The following is a 20305-nucleotide window of genomic DNA, read 5'->3' on the forward strand; positions in this document are numbered from 1 at the left end:
ATTTTGTCCTGCTTTCTTGTAATGGGTAGTTTCTAGAGTTCCACATAAAAGATAACAGTGAGACTTTGGTGGAGATCGGTGGACTCTGTCTCATTTTCCACTTACAGTAGCTGGGCTAAAGACTTTTAAGAGTAGTATTGAAAGTGGGGTGGCTGGACACACCATTTAGAAAAAGAAAACAATGTTAAACCCATGACAAAGCTTAAACTGGATCGAAAACTGTATCTACAAGCAATAAAAATGCCAACTACCTGCCATTAGGACACATTTGTTTGTATAAACACTGTATCAAGGGAAAGAATGATCCCTTTGGAATGGGGCGACAGTGCAGTCTTCGGCAAAACACCTTGGTTTAATAGTAAACCGATGAAAAAAGGCAACTGGCACTCCAACAGCACTGCTGCAATTTTAAAGCCGTGCACTAAGTTCTAGAGTTTAATGGCTTTCTTCAGAAATATTTGTAATTAAGATGGTTAAGTAGATATGCAGTTAAAAGTCAAAAGGTCTCCGTTTTTATGCAGTGTATCCAGCTGGAAGGAAACTCATGGCCTAGGTTTGTTTGGCAGACACGCTTTATACCACTTACATCAGTAAGTCAGGGAAAGCTGGGGGAATGGGATCCTCGGCCACGGTTAAACACACTTAGCATGGATATATCCGAGTCTGACATTCAATTCTGATTATACATAGCTGGAAAAATCCGAGATCCAAGTGCAGGAAGGGGTGCCTCTGTGCAAAGCTGCCTGAGATGGTGGGACACAGAGTCACCAGCCGTGTGTGCAGAGCAGAGACACCCCACTGGGGCCAGGCTTCACGGTGCTCCAACCAGCCAAGTAACTGGAACTAGAAAAAAATCTCCTTAAGCAATAACGAGGCCCTCCTTTTTATCAGAGATTTTGAAACATCTAGTGTTGAGCCACTCCTACTTCTAACATTTTATTTTTTTAAATTTGTATTTACTTATTTTTGGCTGCACTGGGCCTTCGCTGCTCTGAGTGGGCTTTTCACGGCAGCGGCTTCTTGTGTGGAGCACAGGCTCGAGGCGCACAGGCCCAGCTGCCCTGAGGCATGCGGAATCTTCCCAGGCTAGGATCAAACCTGTGTCCCCCTGCACTGGCAGGCGAATTCTTAACCTGGTCTTTAACTTTAAGGTGGTCTTTTCCTGGACCACCAGGAAGGTCCCAACATGATTTTACACAAACTAAAGATTGAAACCAGTATTGCTGTTAATAAAAACAACAAAAGAGTATGAGCCGAGTCAGACTTAGAAAGGGCCTTAATATAAACTCTTCTTTCAACTGCTGAGAGAACCAAGGCCAGAAGGGAAAGGAGTCAGCCAAGTACCCGAGAGATGACAGCTGAAGCCTAGATGCAGGCTGGCGGGCAGACTGAGGGGTCCCCCCACAGATCGCCTATGGGATGGGGACGAATCGCTGCTGGTAGGCACCAGCAATCAGATTAGACCCGGGTGGGGGCGGGGAGCAGTTTAATCATGTCATTAAAAGAGAGGCTATTCTATGTCCTGTGAAACAGCCAGGGGCAAGGCAAACCGGGGCTGTTAAATATTTATTCTTTTTATACCACTATACAGCCTTACAGGAAGATAGATTGTTTAAAGTCCAAATAATCCTTCCCTTGGACCACAAACTCACTGGGGTGCATCCAGGGTTCATCTTCAGAAACAGATTTGAGCAGTGTTTACAATCTCAAAGCTAAGCCATCACTAGATGGCAGCAGAAATTAGGCACACAAAGAACTGAGACAGTGGCCCTGGAACATTCCACATTTTAAGTTCATGAGCAACTATGTCTTTGCAGTGAACTGAAGATTTTGCAAACTCTGTTCAGTGGTACCTTCCAATGAATTTACTAATATAACTTCAGTGGTTTTCAGAAAGATATTACTAGTTACAGTAACCTTTCAACCTGATGAAAATTCTAAAAACGAAACTCGCGCACCTCAAGCAAAGGAGGCAATCGAGAGGAGTGGAGGCGGAGGCCCCCCTCTGGGTCTTTGCACGGTACCTGCAGGCAACAGTTGCCCATCCCGAAGCCCATGGCGTCCATGTAGATGTGGTCGGGCTTAGCGGCCTTCGCGGCCTCCTCGTCCTCAGGGAAAGCCTCTATGAATGGAGCTGGGGTGTTCTTGTCCTTAAAGACTGCAGCAATAAAAACAGAGAGAGAGAAAGAGGAGACAGCAGGGAGTGAGAGAGGAGCAGCATCAACAGTGGGGCAGGGGCCGCCCCTCCCGCCCGCAGACTCACTGGGCACGTTGATGACCACTTTCTCTCCCCTCCGGTGCCGGATGTTCCTGGTCAGCGTGCTGAAACAGACAACAAACGTCCTGAGCGGGCTGCTCAAAAACCCCCATACGGCAGAAGATAAGACAGCGCTACACGGGACAGCTCCTCCCTCAGACAAGTACCCTAAGGAAGCCCTGCAGAAAAATCACATGAGGGATTTCCTGCAGCCTCGCCCGAGGACTCCTGCCTGAGGACGTCACCCTCTCTCCCGTCCAAGCCCCCTCCCCGGCTCCAGGTGACTCCCCAAACCAAGCTCAAGTGTTCAAGGTCTGCCGTGGTCTGGCCTCACGCTATGCTTCTAACATTTTCCATGTTAAGTCCAAAACCTGAGCCAAGTCGAGGCCCTCACGTTCCCTGCGCCTCAGGGGACCCCAGTACCTCATTACTGCCCCCATCCAACCCCCAGCTTAACAGCATCTCACGGTCCACCACCTGATCCAGTAGCCCCCAGGCACGCTGTGAGCGCCGAACATGCGGCCAGTCCTAAAAAAGACGTCCTCTGAGGGCAAACACACAGCAGATTTTTAAGACTTGGTTTAGAAATAAAGTAAAACTTACTAGTAATTTTAAAATACTGATTGCAAGTTGGATGTGTGTGTGTCATTAGTCACTCAATCATGTCCAACTCTTGCGACCCCATGGACTGTAGCCCACCAGGCTCCTCTGTCCATGGGATTCTCCAGGCAAGAATGCTGGAGTGGGCTGCCATGCCCTCCTCCAGGGGACCTTCCGGACCCAGGGTCAAGCCTGAGTCTCCTGCCGTACAGGCAGAGTCCTTACCGTCTGAGCCACCAGGGAAGCCGTCAAGTTGGATATAGCTATAAATGTAATTCACTATTTTTTTTTCTTCTTACTTTTTTAACGTGGCTACTAAATTACTATTAAAATGACACGTGTGCCTCGCATTATGGTTTTACCAGGCAGGGCTGCTGCCTGCCCGGCATAACGCCAGCGCTCTCGGAAGGCCTGCCTTTGACGCCCCCTCCTCGGTCAGAAGCATCCTCCTCTGTCGGGTGTTGCCATCTTTGGACACAATCTACCTTTTCTTACAGCTGACCATCTCCTCCTTGGCACACTCTAACCTTAATGTTGGAAACTAAGCTTCTGTGTCTTCCTCTTCCCCAAAGATTCCATGCATAGCGGGTGTGAAGACATGTTACAGGAATGAACACTGAGCTGTCATAGGTCCCTAACTCTAGGTCAGGAGCCCGGGTTCAGGATGACAGGGGAGACCCAAAGGTACAAAGCTGAGATCAGACCGGTGTGGGTCCTAAAGCAACCTGAAACCCTGGAATCAAAACTACAGAGCAGAAGGTAGCGCGTGCCTATTACACACACAGGCATTGGACATGTTACCTTATAGTCAAGGTACCCAAGCAGGGTGAGGAGATCACAGACACTGGAGGTAAAAGATTAAAGTAACTACAAGAAAGCTTCTCCAAACAGGGATTGAAATGACCTGGGATTGAAATGAATTTGCAGCTAAGTGAACAACTTGAGGATGACTCGGAAAACAGGCAGATCCGGCCTGGAAACAAGGAAACAAGCGGCAAGGGCCGTTCAGCCGCGGGGGACGGTGTGAGCCAGTCTGCTGGCTTCAGGAAGCGCACAGGAGGGTTGGGGTGGGGGGACACTGAACCCCCAAGGCAGGGGCTGGGCGCTGAGTCACGGGCACTCACCTGAAGCGGGGCACTCACCTGAAGCGCGGGTGCTTGTTGATGGCTTCATCGGGAAAGAAGAGGGACTTGGAAGCTCCTCCTTCCACCGGGCTGGGTTTGAACTCAGGCAGCGTGAACCCAGGGCAGCCTAATCTACAACAAATTGAAGAACTAAAGAGATAGAATGTGTCTCCAAGGATTAAAAACTCGCAAGTGCAACACTGCCTTGTTCAGGGGGGCCCAGGTGTTCTGCCAACCCCGGGCCCCTTGCAACCAGCCCGCTGCAACCTGTCGTGCTCACCAAGCTCTTCTCTTGTGATTGTAGCCTTGGGCTAATTTATCAAAAGCCTCTGTCCACCCAGGGTCTGCAGGGCACGTCACAGCCGCCTCAGCTATTTCCCCCAGGAGCTTCTGTCTGAGGCATGCTCCTGTACCCACTGTCAGCCCTGCACACCCTCACTTCCCAGCAGTGTGGGTGCCCTGGGAAGGGTCTCCTGTTTCCTGCCTCTGCCCAGCACCTCCCGAATCCCTCCGGATCAGGCAGGTCCCCCACGGGTGACCCCGTTCGCCTCCAGGTTTCCCCCGGAGGCTGAAATCCAACCCTATTAGCTCACTTGACTTAAGAAGCACTTTAATTCCAACACAGAAACAAAGCTCCGCTTTCATCCATAAACGTAAAGCTCAAATTCCACATCACGGGCAGTGACGCCACCAGCTCTCCTAAGTTTAAGATCACTGCTGAGTGTGCTGGGGGCGGGCATGGGACTCACAGAGCAGCGCCAGCAGAGGAAGAGTGGCTGCTGGGTGGGGGCAGGGGTGCAGCTTCAGGGTGGGGAATTTCTGGCCTAAGAGCCAAAACTAGCTGGTGCCTTCTTTATTTTCAGCCTCACCTTTAATAAAACCAGTTGCCCGCAACCACCTTGTGAAGAACAGTGAACTTCCCCATTACATCTGGAACAGTCCCAGATGTGATGGGGTCTTGGGAGCGTTCCTGCAGCAGCCTGCATTATCCACCCCGAGCCGGAAGCTTTAGGAGAAGCCCTCGCAGAGAGTGACAGACTGAGACCCGGGGACTCTCCGCTGACCAGGGCCAGGCTGGAGTGGGAAGGTGAGCACCAGGGCGCTGGGCAGGAAGTGGGAGGCTGGGACTCAGACCTGCACGCCCAGCAGGGCCTTCCCTCTAGACGACCCATCCGACCATCCAACGGCGCCTCCAGGGGTGGGGACACCCTCCACCTGCCCTGCCGGGCCAGCACTGGCAGGCGGAACAAGGCCACAGGGACCGAGGAACTGCACTTCCCGTTGCATCAGCCTGAGTAATTGATGTGTCAACAGTCACGTGAGCACGGGGTCACAGGGCCACCCTGCAGCTGCACCCGTTTATGAACAGAGAATCCCCCTGTTCACACTGAAAAAAGCCCAGTCTTCTCCCTCTTGATCCCCAAACAAAACTTTCCTTATCACTTAACTGTGCATTTAAGATTAGGCTTTTACAAACCAATAATTATTACTCTTGTTTTGCTTACAAATCCAAAAATACCCCCCGATCATAAAAGATAAACTTAAAAAAAAATTAGATTTTTAGAATAAAACGTATTCCTCGCTCAACCTTCCTCCCTTCATAATGTGAGAAAAAGATACTTCTCTAAAACATTTGATGAGGTGCTTCAATAAGGCCTCGATTATTTCAATGTGACCATGGAGATTTTAAAAAAGAAAATTCCCTTTAAGTGTCCTAAGACTGGTGGTGTGACTTCTGAATGCCTGTGTTCCCAGAGGACATTTATCAGGAAAAGAAAAGAAGGTATAAAAATAGTTCAGAGTGTTCCAGGCTTTGGATACCAATCCTCAAAGCGCTTCTGAACTTTGGGGAGGTAAGCATACTTTGCCACGACCTGAGAGATCTCTTGCAAAGATAACCAGATTTACGATTTGGTAGAACTGCATTCTTGCGTGCAGGTCCTACATGAAACCGTGTGATATTTATGTACCTCATTCTAAGCCAAGGACAGAATCCCACTGACTTCATATTCACTCTCGTGAACTTGTGGCCATAAGCGGATTTGACGAGAAATCCTAACTTGTTTCAGCGTGATCTGAACATGACCCGACGGCTCCCGTGTACTTTGTGTGCACCGCCTGTCCCAGGAGCACTGAAGCCGACCTGCTGATCTGATGTGGGCGCAACGTGTGCCCTTCCTTATACAATGCTCCCTCCCCTTGGCCTGGGGAGGGTGTGGCCCTCAGGTCCTCCCCCAGGCCCCCAGCACCGTCCCCACCACCACCGGAGGCCAGCATGTGACTCGGCCTGCGGCTCTGACGTTACAGATTCTCTCAGATGCTGCATGATGAGGATAAACCATCCACAGTATGGGAGCTGCGGCGTCAAGCGTTAGGTTGTGATCTGCTCTCTGGACACCGGATGCTCTGGAGCGCCAGCTGCGCGCGTTGGCACAGGGACTAACCTGGGAAAGGAAGTGATGGTGCAGAGGGCCTGGTTTTCCCCCAGGAGAGATGTGGCCTCTTTGCGCCGTTTCCTCATGTTGTCCTCAACCGTGTTGAATTCAGACATGGTCCCGCCATACGGCTGCCCGGGTGTCCCCTCGATCATGTAGCTCCCATATTCTGGTCTCCAAAGGGTCGGATGGCTGCAGAGGAGAAAAGGTTTCGGGTCCCTCTTATTCTTCTGCTGCAGGCTGCTCCCTTTTCAGTTTTGAAAAAGCGGCTTCCAAAAATTTAGAAACCACTGGGTATACAAGAAGCCAAGAATGCTTTACAGTTCCCAGAGCCTGTTTATCTTCCATAGCTCTTTAACTGTGTAAGGGTTACAAGTGCTGGGTCCAAAATATTTATAAATAACTGAGCCGCACGCAGGGCATGCACTGTCCAAGACAAACAAGCCCGTCCACTCTGCAGGGAAGGGTGTGAGGGCTGAAGGCTCCTTCAGTTTAACGCTGGGCTCCAAACGAAAACCCAGCCTCCCAAAATTTAGTGGGCAGAATAATGAACATGCCCTCTTCACCTCTGTCTACTGAAATAAAGAAATGTTTTTTTAAAAACATCTTTCCAGCCAAACAAAATCCATCTGCACGTTTTCTCTGGCACCATGGTTTGTGATCTTGGGAACACGTTGCCAATTTTTTTTTTTTTTTAATATTTAAATAGTAGACAGACTTTATGTGGCATTTACTCTTCCAAGCGCTCACTAATGTATTTAGAGTGTGAGCACCCTAAGAGGCATCCCTGATTTACAGAAGAGGAAACTGAGGCACAGAGAAGCTAAACCCCTCACCTAAGGGTGCCCAGCTATTGAGTACAGGGAGTGGGATTTGAACCCAGGCAACTGAGAACCAGAGCCTGAGCCCTAAACTGCTGGGCTCCCTGGTCTCCTGTACATGGGAGGAAAGATATCACTCCGGTGGTCCTAACAGTTTTAGAAACTTGAAAACAAGGCCCAGTCCATCAGCTTACTTTGGGTTCGTCCTTTCCCCCTTTTCTTGCAGAGTTTCAAGAAGTTCCTCTCCAGACAGGACCAGCTGGGCTTTTTTCTTTTCATGATCAAAAGACACCAACATGTACTCCACCTATTGAGAATAAAGGAGAGAAAGATGAACATTCCTCCATCCAGACTCGAGCTTGATGCGACCTTCAGGAGAGAGAGAGAAGCAGGGAGGTTGGGAAGGGTCACAGGGAGCTGAGGAGTCACCCTGGCTTACACGACGGCGCTTGTATGACGCGAAACCCGGAGAGAGCGGCCAACAGCGGTCTGGCAGGAGGACCAGAGCTCTCGCTCAAGTCTGTCTTCTCTTGTTTTACGTAGTTCCTTCTAGAAAGGTCAACACACCCACTCTGACAAACGGTACTTCGAGAGAGAAGTTTTGAAAATAAGATTCTGTACATTGTGGCTCCAAGAAGCAGTCGCGTTTTACAATGTATTTCCTCAGTGGGCTTACTATAAATTTATGAAAGGGGTTACCTGGACGTACTCATCAAGGTAGGTGACCCTTCCTCACTGGTAGGTTACTTAATCATCCCACTATAAGCCCTGCTAGTGGACCGTTAAATCATAATCAAACACATCGATATGGAAGCGTTAGCATCAGAGTTTTGGCAATTTCTTTTTTAAAAAGTATACATTTCTTCATTATTTTTTATTAGTTATGTGGCTGCACTGGGTGTTAGTTGTGGCAGGCGGGATCTTTAGTTGGGACACGTGAGATCTAGCTCCCTGACCAGGGATCGAACCCTGGCCCCACTGCTTGGGAGCATGGGCTCTTTGCCACTGGTCCGCCAGGGAAGACACTCGACAATTTTGCTTTGGTTTCTCAAGAGTAAATTAAGGCCACTTTCCCACTCTGAACTGACACAGAATTTACAATTCAAGGTGCGCTAGTACATTTATAACAATACCTGGTGGAATTCTGATAAAAATCAAGAGTGAAATACCAAAGTAAGACTTTTCTGGGCTGAATATAAATAGAACCTGCTTTTGTTTTCCCTGAAATTGTGTGCTTTAAGTCATGAGAGCTGGTATTAATCCTGAAGGTTGTGAACCACTATTTACAGTTAAAATAAGACACACAGCATCCATATGTAAGTGAAAAGATTGGCGCTGGATTGTTCAGGGAAACATGTGAGAGCACCCTTTGCACAAGGCCCCAGATCTGTGCCACAGGGCAGCCGGCTCTCCAGAATTACTTTGTCTGGCTTTTCATAAAAGAGGCAAGCAACAATGCACCCATTATCTGCCTTATCCCCCTGACATTCTGCATGTAAATCCAGATCCAGCCTTAAAAACAAACCAAAGCCAGGAAGCCCAGCAGCAGGCCTGGGGCGGGGGTCGGGGGAGGTGGGGATGGGCTGCTCCCCCTGGAGGGGGGCTCTGGCCTGTGCCTAATTCACGTGGACCCGCCTCCCTAGCCTTGCAAGGTGCTTGAGTCAGACATCCCTATCGGAGACTTTCAAGAGACTGTTTGGCCCTTCAGCTAAAAAATACAAAACGGAAAAAATGTTAGTAACCATAGGGAAACAGCTTGACAACAGGCTTAAATGAGAACAAAAAATAAACTTTTATTAGTTGCTGTTATGGACTGAATGTTGGTGTCCCGCACCTCCAACCATATGTGGAAGCCCTTCACCCCAATGTGACTGCATTTCGAAGTGAGGCCTTGTGGGGGTGGGAGTGTACCTAGGTCAGGAAAGTGGGGCCCTTTGATGGGACTTGTGACCCTCAAGAAGAGATGAGGAAGATGAGTTCTCTCCCCCATGCGAGGACAAAGCGAGAAGGCGTCTGACTATAAGCCAGAAGAGGGCCCTCACCCAGAACCAAAACTATCAGCATTTTTGACTCTGGACTGTCTGACCTTCAGAACTGTGAGAAATAAATGTCTGTTGCTTAAGCCACCCAATCTGCGGTATCTGTTACAGCAGCCTGAGCAGATTGAGACAGCTGTCTTATTGATGAGTTCAAGTCCCTACTCTTGCTTCTCTATTACGAATTTTTTAAGTTCAAAAGAAATGAGTAAGATGGCTTGATTTACGTACATGAACCAGAAACGTGAGATCTGTGCCTGTACAATCACTCAATGTTCAAAGGCCAGGAAGCTGCAGGCTGCAGAATCTGGAGTTGCTCCCAACGTTTTACAAGCTTTCAGGCAACAGCTACAGATTCAGGACTCCTGAAAAGCTAAAGCCTGATGGGACAGGAAACTGTGTTAGGTCTCGGGGGATAGATGAAAATATCCTAAGTATGAGCAACAACTTTACCTTCGAACAAGCATGATGAGCAGTGGTCTGCTAGGAACCTCTGGATCCTCATCTTACCCACCACGCACCGTAGGCACGATCACCCACTTTGCAGATGGACAAAGAGGCTGAGCTGACCGCCCAGGGCAGCGAGTGTCAGCAGCGATCTGAACCCCGGCCTGCCTGGTCTCAAGGCCCAGCACAACTTGTTGCTAGGACCACAGAGGATTTCAATCTTGGATAAGGATAGGAATGAGCTTTCTAAAAGAACTGTTGTAAGCTGTGAGGCAGGGAAAGGTTCTAATACTGGCTGCAAATCTCTCAGCCTGGATTATACCTCCACTTTATGAAGTAGGCCTGATGTTCCATCATAGAAGCAGAGCTCACACAGTACCAGGTAGAGATCTAAACTGATGGGTTGGCTTGCCTCTTTAGGGCCAGCTCAGATTGTCATTGCTCTGTGCTGCATTCTAAGCCCCCTACCGTCCTTGCCCCGCCCCAGGTAGACGGAGCCCTCCTCCTTCGATCACTGGTTCCAACACATCTGCCTTGCACCATCTGTTGGGGTGAAGTTATATTCTTAACAAGATAACACGCTTCTTCCGGAAACAGAGATGAAGAGATACTCCCCTGCTGACTGGGTTCCACTGGCTGTCTATTTATCAAAATGAGCAAGAATGTTGGCACGAATTTATACAACCTATATTGCAATTACTTTTGTTAGTTTCCTGGTTTTGAAATAATGAAATCCTGTTTTCAGAATCACACTTGGCCCAGAAGTTTAAAGCTTGCATAGGGCAATAGAACAGAAAGCTCAAACTGAGTTTTAGCTTTAAATATCAGCCAAATGGGTGACATTTAAAATGCTAACAAACCAAACCCTCTTCAATTAAAAAATAATCACTCATGATCTCATTAAGCAAGTGAAACAGAAAAACAGAATATTTACAAGAGGAAGAGAAACTTTTGGATAAAATTTACTTATCTTGGGGATAAAATCTAAGTTCAGTTAGAAGGTCTAGAATTCCCTGAACATTTTATAAACTCAAATTTAAGGCTTTCTGAATTATCCCCTACAACCTCCTCCATTTTTCTGCATTAGGGCTCAAAAGGCTTCTTTAGCCTCTCAGCTTTTTGTTAACTTATTTACCCCCCCTTCCTCCATCCCAATATATTTATGTTTATCTCCAATTTTAGTTCATACAAGCCCTCAAATAAACAACTCATTCTTTAGGCGCCAATCTAGAACGGTAAGGGAGTTTGGTTCAGTTACAAAAAGTGACACATTAGAAGAATGCGTTCCCAATATAAAACACCTAAAGCCACAGGGAGTTAATTATTTCTGGATTTTTGTCCCCATCCGAAACTTCCTATTTACATACAAAGGATGAGAGGAAAAGACAAAATCAAAGGGAAAACAAAACAGGATATCTAGGCCCTTCTGCACACAACACCATTCTAAGGACTGGCCTCTGCCTGCTAACTTCAAATAGCATCCATGCTGGCATAGTGCAGTGTCTCTCTACGTGCAAGGCACACAGCACGGCACTAAAGGCAGACACCCAAGGAGCGTTATAAATGGGTGCCGAGTGACTAATTCAAATTCGCACGATTAGCATATCATTTGCAAGGAGCAAAACAGACATCTGTTCTCCGAACGGATTACAACTCCATGCAAATAATTTAAGGCACTACTATTTGGTGCCCATCAGCTGTCTCTTTAAATGCAAGGAGAACAGGCCCAAGGGAAATGCCCAATTAGTTTTTGAGACACTCTACTTAAAATGTGCGCTACTTTTTCTACAAATAAAGTTAAAATCCTTTAGATTTCTATTGCTCAAAGACTAAAGGCTATCCCACTAGGATAAAAGTTACTAATATTTCTGAGCTGCTGAATCAAAGACAAAGGCACATTCAAAAGACTATTACGTGGTTTACTAATGATAGAGGGTTGCTAGGAAGGACCTGGACACGGTACCTTCCAGCCATTCAACGCAGGTCTGCACAAGCAGGAGGGGCTGTGTGTTCACCTGCAATTAGGCCAATAAAAGTAAAGAACTTTAATTGAGGGTGATGTAAGTCAATGCTGAACACAAACAGTGAAATACTTGTGGCATTAAAGCTCAAGTTAACAGTACTGTTAACGTAATATTAAAATGCTGACATTTTTAGAATTCGAGTCATTAAATAGCACTAACTACTTTAAAATTTAAATGTTCTTCTTTTTTTTTTTTTAAAGGCATTTTGATACTCTACCATGAAGGTAAGGGTTTCAGAAAGCTCAGAATTTGAGGAAAGCCTAGACATTTTATAAAATATTAAGTTTTAAATTTCTGCTTCCCAGAGATGAAAACAGTGCTTGATTCGGAATCTAGATCTATTAAGACTCAGAATCAGCCATAGGCAATTCCCTATTTAGGGAGATAGTACTTTGAGAAAGTTCCTCTGTCAATTTCTGTGTACATTAGAATAAAGGGATGTTCAAATCTCTTTGAAACAAAGTTATACAAAGGTCCCTGGGACACCTCTCTAAGTATCTAACCGATCATGTGCCCGACCTCTCAAGAGAGGGAACCCATCACCACATCCTTGGGGACAATGAGGTCCTAAGTGCTTCCCAGGCACTGGGAGAAGGACTCCACCGCTATACACCTGTGCCTAGGAGGTCAGGCTGAGGAGGGCAGGGTGGGGGTACTTAGCCCAGGAGGAGTGGGCTGCAGCCACATTACTGACATTTACAATTCAGGATTTAGGGCCAGCTCCTCCCATTCACCTGCCCAGGCTGGGAGTACTCTTGATTCCTACTGGAACCACCTGTTGTTTCTAAGAAACCTGGTTTTCTCCTTACACTGATCTCCTGAACAAGGCCGAAGCCGTCCTGCGATCAGGCTCTAAGTGGCTGATGACCCATGAGCACCGAAACGCAGCGTCCTGCAGCGCCCCCTCCAAGTCCTTTGACTCAGGTCCTATCTTCGGCAAGTGCTGGGAGCAACGCAGGTGCAGAGCCAGGCGGATGACTCCTGCTCTCAAGCTCACGCAGGGCCTGGAATGACAGTCAATAACCCAAGGGAGCCGAACGGTTTGGGCGGCAGCTCAGGATGACCATCAGAGCTGGGCCTGTGTTAACAGGAGGGTCTGGTTCCACCTGGGGGATCAGAAAGCTTCCTGGAGCAAGGGGTTGGCCAGGCAAAGGAGGGGGTCCTCATAAATACAGCCCTCCACCTGACAACTGCCCTGACTGCAGTGTAATCACCTGGCTGGCTGCCCAGAGATACAGATAAACTGAGCCCACACCCCCAGGGGACCATGTCACGTAGTTCCGCCTCTAGATCATAAACTGCTTTAAAGCGAGAAGCCATGTCTTCTGCCCAGAAGACAGTTCCCTCACACCGCAAATACTAATGACCAATGGTTTTGAGCACTCTCGACCATCCAGCTGGATGGCACCCATTTCCACACTGAGCGTGGCACCCAAGCCTGGAACACCCAAGGACGTGCCCACCACGGCGATGCTACTTGGTTTCAGAATTACCTGCAGTGAAACAGCGAAGACCTGTGCGGCAAGATCTGAACAGCTGCGCTTGAAATGGTGGATGGACTTGAGCTGACCGCCACAAGTCCAGCAACCACCTCTAAATGGTGATATTTTAGACTGTAACTGTAGAGACGTTCTTTTAAAAACTGCCCTATTTTCCCCAAAAGGAAACATTTTAGTAGCTCTCTCGGAGAAGGCAATGGCACCCCACTCCAGTACTCTTGCCTGGAAAATCCCATGGACGGAGGAGCCTGGTGGGCTGCAGTCCATGGAATCTCAAAGAGTCGGACACGACTGAGTGACTTCACTTTCACTTTTCACTTTCATGCACTGGAGAAGGAAATGGCAACCCACTCCAGTGTTCTTGCCTGGAGAATCCCAGGGAGGGAGGAGCCTAGTGGGCTGCCGTCTACGGGGTCGCACAGAGTCGGATGCGACTGAAGCGACTTAGCAGCAGCAGCGGCAGCTCACTCTAAAGTTACATCAGGGAACTATACTCAGTATTTTGTGATAACCTCTAAGGGAAAAGAATCTGAAAAAAACATACCTACAAGTATGTGTGTGTATGTCTATACATACGTGTGTATATATACATGTACATATAACTGAACCACTCTGGTGTATACCCAAAACACAACATCGTAAATCAACTATACTTCAATAGAAAAAAAAAAAAAAGAAAGACACGGGCCCAAAATAAATAATTTTACATCAAACTCTTAGAATATCTGTTATATGTTGACTTTTCCCCTACTATGAAATGCTGTTTCATACCACAAGATGACACAGTGCACATCAGGGAAGTTTACACAAAATAAAGTGACCTTGGCCTGGTCTTCCGCTGGCGTGTCCTAGACCTGGACTTCAGCTAACAAAGCAAGAGGCTCTTTATTTATAATACACTAATCTCAAAGATAACACTGCGTAAAATGACAAATTTCTTATATGATTAAGTCAAGTTACTTCCTTGAATCACTACCAAAACAAATTCTTCCCAGGCCAAGATTAAGATAAGAGGCCTTGGTGAAAAACTTTTAAGATTCAGGAGAGAGCAGGGAAAACTGATGGATGGCAGAAAGGGGACACCCAGCCGTTTCCGTAACTGGGCGGCCCCCCCCCCCCCAATCCTCTCCTTTATTGGACTAGGCAGGTGTGACTTCCTGGATTTAAAATTAAATAAAAATTTCAGTTCCCAAGTTCCTAACTGGGAATTGCAAACAATTCGATTACTGCAGCAAGTGGTACTGCACAGCACTGGGAGAACTCACCTCCTGGAATTATATCTGGACACACTTACTGAGGCATCGCTGCTGGGTCAAAGGGAATCCTGCATGCAGACTGGCTCTTTCTTGTCCTACCAATGCTGTGAGACCTCTACCTTCTGGGCCTCTGAACTGACACTGGCTGATTTTTTTTTTTAACCATGCCACTACATGTCAGGCTTTGGTTTTAATTTTCTGATGTTTGGATGGCATCACTGATTCAATGGACGTGAGTTTGAGCAAACTCTGGGAGATGGTGAAGGACAGGGAAGCCTGGCTGTTAGGACCAAACTGAAGCCAGGACAGGCTCTAAGGGGCAGGCTAGGCCTGAGGTTTAGTCTCTAGGAAAGCTGAGGCACTGGGAACTCCCGCAGGCAATGTAGCTCGGCCAATCAGAAAAAATCCCCATAGCCCAGCCCCCACCCCCACCCCGCCCGCGCCAGACCCAAGCCAATCCAGATAGGGATGCGAGGTTAAACGTCCCGTGCGCGCATACGGTTTAACCAACCAGCTATGCTGTTACAGGAACAAAGAACCGTCTGTATAAAAGTAGATGTGATTCAGAACTCGGGGGTCTCCTCAACATTCCACTGCGCTGGATGAGACTTGAGCCCTAGCTAGCAATAAACCCCTTCATGCTTTTGCATTGCTGTGGACGTCTTATTCTCTCAGTTTTGGGGACTCGGACTCTGGGCATAACATTTGGGGGCTTGTCCGGGATCCCTTTAACTGGGAAGAATAACACTCTCCCAGTAGAAAGGGTTTCCTCACTAGGAGGAGAGATATCTGAACACCAGTGTTAGTTCTGGTTAAGACCAGCGTAAGGCCGAGGCCTGGCATCGTGCTGGGGAGGCGGCTGGCTCTGTGGACGCCTTGTTGGTTAAGATTACCTCGAGGGAAAGAAAGTTTCAGGGGGACCCAGGGAGACCTAGTGCTGTGTTCTCGGGCGATGTGTATTTGTTACCTGTTTGTCGTGTCTGTGTGAGTGCCGGCATTGTCTCTGCTCTTTGTGTGTTCATTTTGTCTCCTGTGTTCTTCTCTGTAATCATGGGGCAAGCGACTTCTACTCCTTTGTCCTTTATGACTGACCATTTTTCTGATTTCAAATCTAGGGCGCAAAATCTATCGTTATTGGTGAAAAAGCCGAGACTGACATCCTGACCACTCAGGGTACTCAGGGGCCAGCTTGCCTGCCAATGGACCAGACCCAGCGGCCGCAACCGGGACCCTTTTGTCCCTGGTCTCCTCCTGACGCAGACAACTGGCCAGAGTGCCCCGACCGGTAAGGAACAAGAGACTTTATTGACCTCTCTCCCCTCCCCTCTCTCTTTCCTCTCCTTAACCCTTCCTATCCTTCCCTGTTTTTCTAGTCCCTCCCCTGGTCCTAGACGCAGGAATTTGGTCAAAAGGCCCTCAGCCTGAGCTGAGGATTGGAGACTGATCACCTCCTCTTGGCAGAGAACTTGAATTCTGGTTCTGATTTCTGGTAGGGCCGAGTTCCAGTCCTCCCTCCTCTGGAGGCCCAGGGAAAAGTCCTGTAACGCCTGGGCATCTGTAGGTGGCAGGAGACGTTTGTAAGGACACCCCTTTTGCCCCCCTCTCCTGCCTCCTCCCCCCTTCTTTCAACCTGGCTTCCTTTCCTCCCTTGAAATCTTTGATGTTAGTACTTAGATCTGAAGTTCTGTGTCTCTATAGGAGGTTTCCTGAGAGACTATATTTTTGTATTTAAGAGCTTCCGTGGTGGAGCCGAGGTTAAAGCGTCTGCCTGCAATATGGGAGACCTGGGTTCGATCCGTGGGTTGAGAAGATCCCCTGGAGAAGGAAATGTTGCTTTGTCTGGCCACCATGTGGTTTAGACTGCCGTCGTTTTGTTAGAACTTGATTTTCTTTCCCTGTGCCTTGAGACCAGGGCTCTCGGGAACACTTATCTAGACCATCTCCAACTCCTGACACTGAGGAAAAAGGGAAAAAAAAAGACTTAAGATCTTGCACTGTGTTTGTCTGAATGTGTCTTGGTGATATTTCTGTGGTTAATATGTATATGAGCTCTATTTATTTGGCTTAAAAAAGAAAAAGGGGTAAGCGCTTACAAATCAAGTAATTCTAAATTAAACAATGAATTCCAGGTTCATGTGAACTGGGAAATATTCAGTGTTAAATACCTGATATTAATGTTTGTTTGTTGACCTATCTAATATAGACATGTCTTAAAATAATTAATGTTAAGTAGAAGATTTTCAATGTACCTAGGATTAATATAAGTTAAATATTATATCTGTTAAAAAGTTTGTCAACAAGGAAATTACCTGAAGTGAAGAAACTTCTTAAATAGAACTCTTTTGAAGTTCTTTTGATCTCTAGCTAACTTTGGGGTGCTTCAGAGGGCCCCTGGACCACCCCAAAGAGAGATATTAAACTGTGTTTATTTGGTTGGTTAAATTACATAAAAAAGATTATCAAATGAGTAATAAATCTCATATTATAATGTATGGTAAAATAACTAATACAGATATCCTAGAAATTATATGGAGTTTTTAACATTCTGATATGTCCTGGTATTTTAATGAAAAACCTGATGACTTCACAAAAAGTTAGCAAAAGGACTGAATGAACCAGTGAATATGCTTATAACTTTTATGGTTTCTATCCGAAAACTTATGGGTTTGAATCTCATGTTTTCAGGAAGTAGGGAAAATCTTCCTCTCAAACTAATTATGACAATACTTTGGTAAAATTAAACGTTATAAACAAAACAATTATATTTTCTGACTCCTCTAAAAATTGGAAGTTCTTAGGTTTCCAGTAAGTTCATCAAATGAGTTAGGAAGGTTATCTCACGGATACAAAAATCTCAAGAAATTTTTGAGACCTTAAAAAGGGAAGAAGAATTCACCTAGATTTGTTAGGCAGAATCTGTGATAAGCCTTTGGTGTGAGTTTCCCAGCCCTGCTTTATTTTAAAAGTTCAGTCTGAGACTCTATAAATGTTTCAGCAAAATAAAAAGCCTATAATCAATTATGGTTATAAAAATCATCAGACCAAAATCAGGGAGAACAGACCTATTTTGCAAATAAACTAGCCTTAATTTGGTTATATTTAATAAAAATAAGGGTAACTATAAGGAGAAAAAGATATTTCAAAACGTTAAGTCCCAGTTTGTTAATGGAGGTCTGCATCTAGTAAGACTCATCTCTTAGATAGTTCTTTGCTGTTATGTGATATTGATGTAAAATTTAATTGAATTCTTGAAAAACACCCTAAGTTTGTTTCTTAAGTTTATCTCAGCAATCTATCTTTGGATGAAGATTAGATGCCTCATGACCTGCAACCAGGACTGGAAAAAGACATAATTTAAGGGACTGTCTCCAACATGGATGGAAGGACTTTTTAATCAGGAGAAACTACAGTACACCAGGATGAGAAGACGATGACATCAGAGGGAGACAGCTTCCCCAAGATGCTGGACCTGATTCATATGATCATTTATGTTTTCTTGACTTCTTAGACCTTTGCATATAAGTCAAATGCTTTTCTATCATAGGCCTGATCCTCTGCTAGTTTTAAAAATCAATCCAATTGTTGGGTTTGTGGCCAATTACCTGTGTCTAGTTCTGGGTTACCTTGGTACATTTCTCTACTACCAGACTCTAACTGGTTGGCCCTGAGAAAATTTACTTAAAAAAAATTAGTCATATTCAGGTCACTGTGATATTACTAGATAGGATCCCCTCACCGGGCCAATTAATAATGCCTGCTCTGACTCTGGCTATAAATTTGAGCTTTTTTCTACTACCTAAGCTCAATCAGAATAAGAAAAGTTTCCACAAAGAAGGGAAAAGTCTCCCACAATTATGGGATGGATTTATATAGATAATACCAGGCTACAATAATTTAGGTTTAAAGTCTCCTCTGTTGGAAAAATAAATAAATAATTAAATCATACTAAAGATAATCAGTCTAGTAACACTAAAAAACTGGGCTATGTGCCTTATAGATGGTGCCAATATATATATAATTTCCCTAAAAGATAAAGATTCTACAGGACAGACTAAGTCAGATGACCTGAAGATATACTGGGCTACATCTAATGGAAGTTCTTAGCATAAGTCTTACTTGTGACTTTACTAATACTGCTGGCTATGTTATTTGTATTTCCCCTGTCTTACAAAATTGCTGTTTCTTACACTGTCAAATGTGTGTGTGAGGCCTCTAATAGAATAATATATAGTCCCATATGAGATCGATGATGGTAACAGTGTAACTCTAGATATGGCAAGAAGCAACAAGGGAATATTTTCCTGGACCAAAAAGCTAGTAAGACAGGTGGTCCAGAGAATTTTGGATACTGTTTTATGGCCAATCCAGTAACAGCACATTGAGTGGCCCGTCAACAGCATCTCTGCCAAACCTAAGAATGGACATTCTCAGCACCATGGGATAAAATGGTCATGAAGTGCCCCACCTCATAATCATGGTCAAGTTTATGAGCAAAAAGAGGCTCTGCCAACTGAAGACTGACACTCGCTATCTGGATCTACAAAGATTAAATCATGGCCGCTGCAACTGCTGACTTTCAACGCCCCTGAAAAGAGTTCAGGGTAAAAATCAGGAATGAGGCACTCTGTGCTCTGGGAAAAACTGGCAGAAAAGGCCATCAGATAGTTAGATTGTTTCAGGAGAAGATTTTATGAGTCCCAATTCTTGCATCTTCTCATATCTAGAAAAACACTGACGTCATTAACGGTAACATCTGCTTTGGCTATTAAGAAATAGTTTACAATTAAAAGTCAAAATAGAGTAGCTACGGTTCAGATATCCTGGAAAATAACTAGGTAATGCTATGGGTGTACTTTCAGATTAGAGCTTGTATTGCTCCAAGCTGGGGCAGTCCTAAGCCCCATTTTGACAGGAGGTTATCACAGTCATAGTTGCCTAGTTCCCTAAAATTAAACCTGAGCGGGACTCTGGGGCTCTGGAGTACAGATCTGCTCTGTGTTCTCCATTTCTTATCTGTAGGATATAGACTTTGTTCAGCCTCCTTGGTCTTCCCTGAATTCCAAAGCATGGATTCAAACAATTGCTAATCAGGGAAGGGAGGGGATACAAAAACAGAAACAATCACAAAGGTTGGTACAACCTCCAGACAGAGTCCTGGTTCCTACTCAAAGAAATATGTATAACAATGTCTTTGAGCCCCGACCCAGGTAGAAGACGGTAACTTCAGACTGAACACAAGATTCCTGGAGCACTGCTCTGTTGCCTCACCACCAACCAATCAGAAGGGGTCACAAACCCTGTAACCCTCACCCCAAATGTTGCCTTCTGTTTCCAGGGACCAGAGATGACCATCCTGTTAGGTCTCTTGTTTGGCCCTTGTCTATTTCATCTCTGAGAGGGGCCAACTAAATTGCTGCAACTACAAGGGTAGAAGCTGGTTTCAGATGTGAAAACCCCAACTTAGATCAGGTAGAGAGACTTTTGCTTTGCTAGGCAGGCCTACGCCCACACACAGCAGGAAGAAGTTACAGAAGAAAGAGACCTCCGCCCCAATTCCCAAAAAGTATCTTGAGTATGAAGTCTCTCAGGGGGCCTATGTGCTGTGTTAGGGGAAAAACATTGTTTTTATGTGAATCACTCAGGGGTAATCAGGGAGTCCCTGGCCAAGATAAGAAAAGGGCTAAATCAAACAAAAAAAAAGAAAAGAAAAATGTCTCAAAATTAATTTGAGTCCTGGTTCCAACAGTCCCTGTGGTTAACAACGCTAATTTCCACCCTGGTGGGCCCTCTAATAGTGCTGCTATTA

At 46.0% G+C, this 20305-nt stretch overlaps 1 protein-coding gene across 3 annotated transcripts in view; it reads right to left on the minus strand.

Moving 5' to 3' along the window:
• The window catches only part of GCLC (glutamate-cysteine ligase catalytic subunit), a 50920-nt gene that overhangs the window by 11818 nt on the left and 18797 nt on the right, over positions 1 to 20305 (minus strand). For all 3 annotated transcript variants that reach the window (XM_040249170.1, XM_040249169.1, XM_040249171.1), the window contains exons 2-6: positions 7432 to 7544; positions 6426 to 6608; positions 4000 to 4113; positions 2264 to 2322; positions 2025 to 2158 (exon numbers count right to left, since the gene is read on the minus strand). In XM_040249170.1, the coding sequence (XP_040105104.1) occupies positions 2025 to 2158; positions 2264 to 2322; positions 4000 to 4113; positions 6426 to 6608; positions 7432 to 7544 (603 nt within the window). The remainder of the gene's footprint in view (positions 1 to 2024; positions 2159 to 2263; positions 2323 to 3999; positions 4114 to 6425; positions 6609 to 7431; positions 7545 to 20305) is intronic.

Source organism: Oryx dammah, unplaced genomic scaffold, assembly GCF_014754425.2.
Source record: "Oryx dammah isolate SB20612 unplaced genomic scaffold, SCBI_Odam_1.1 HiC_scaffold_11, whole genome shotgun sequence".
Classification (NCBI taxonomy): domain Eukaryota; kingdom Metazoa; phylum Chordata; class Mammalia; order Artiodactyla; family Bovidae; genus Oryx; species Oryx dammah.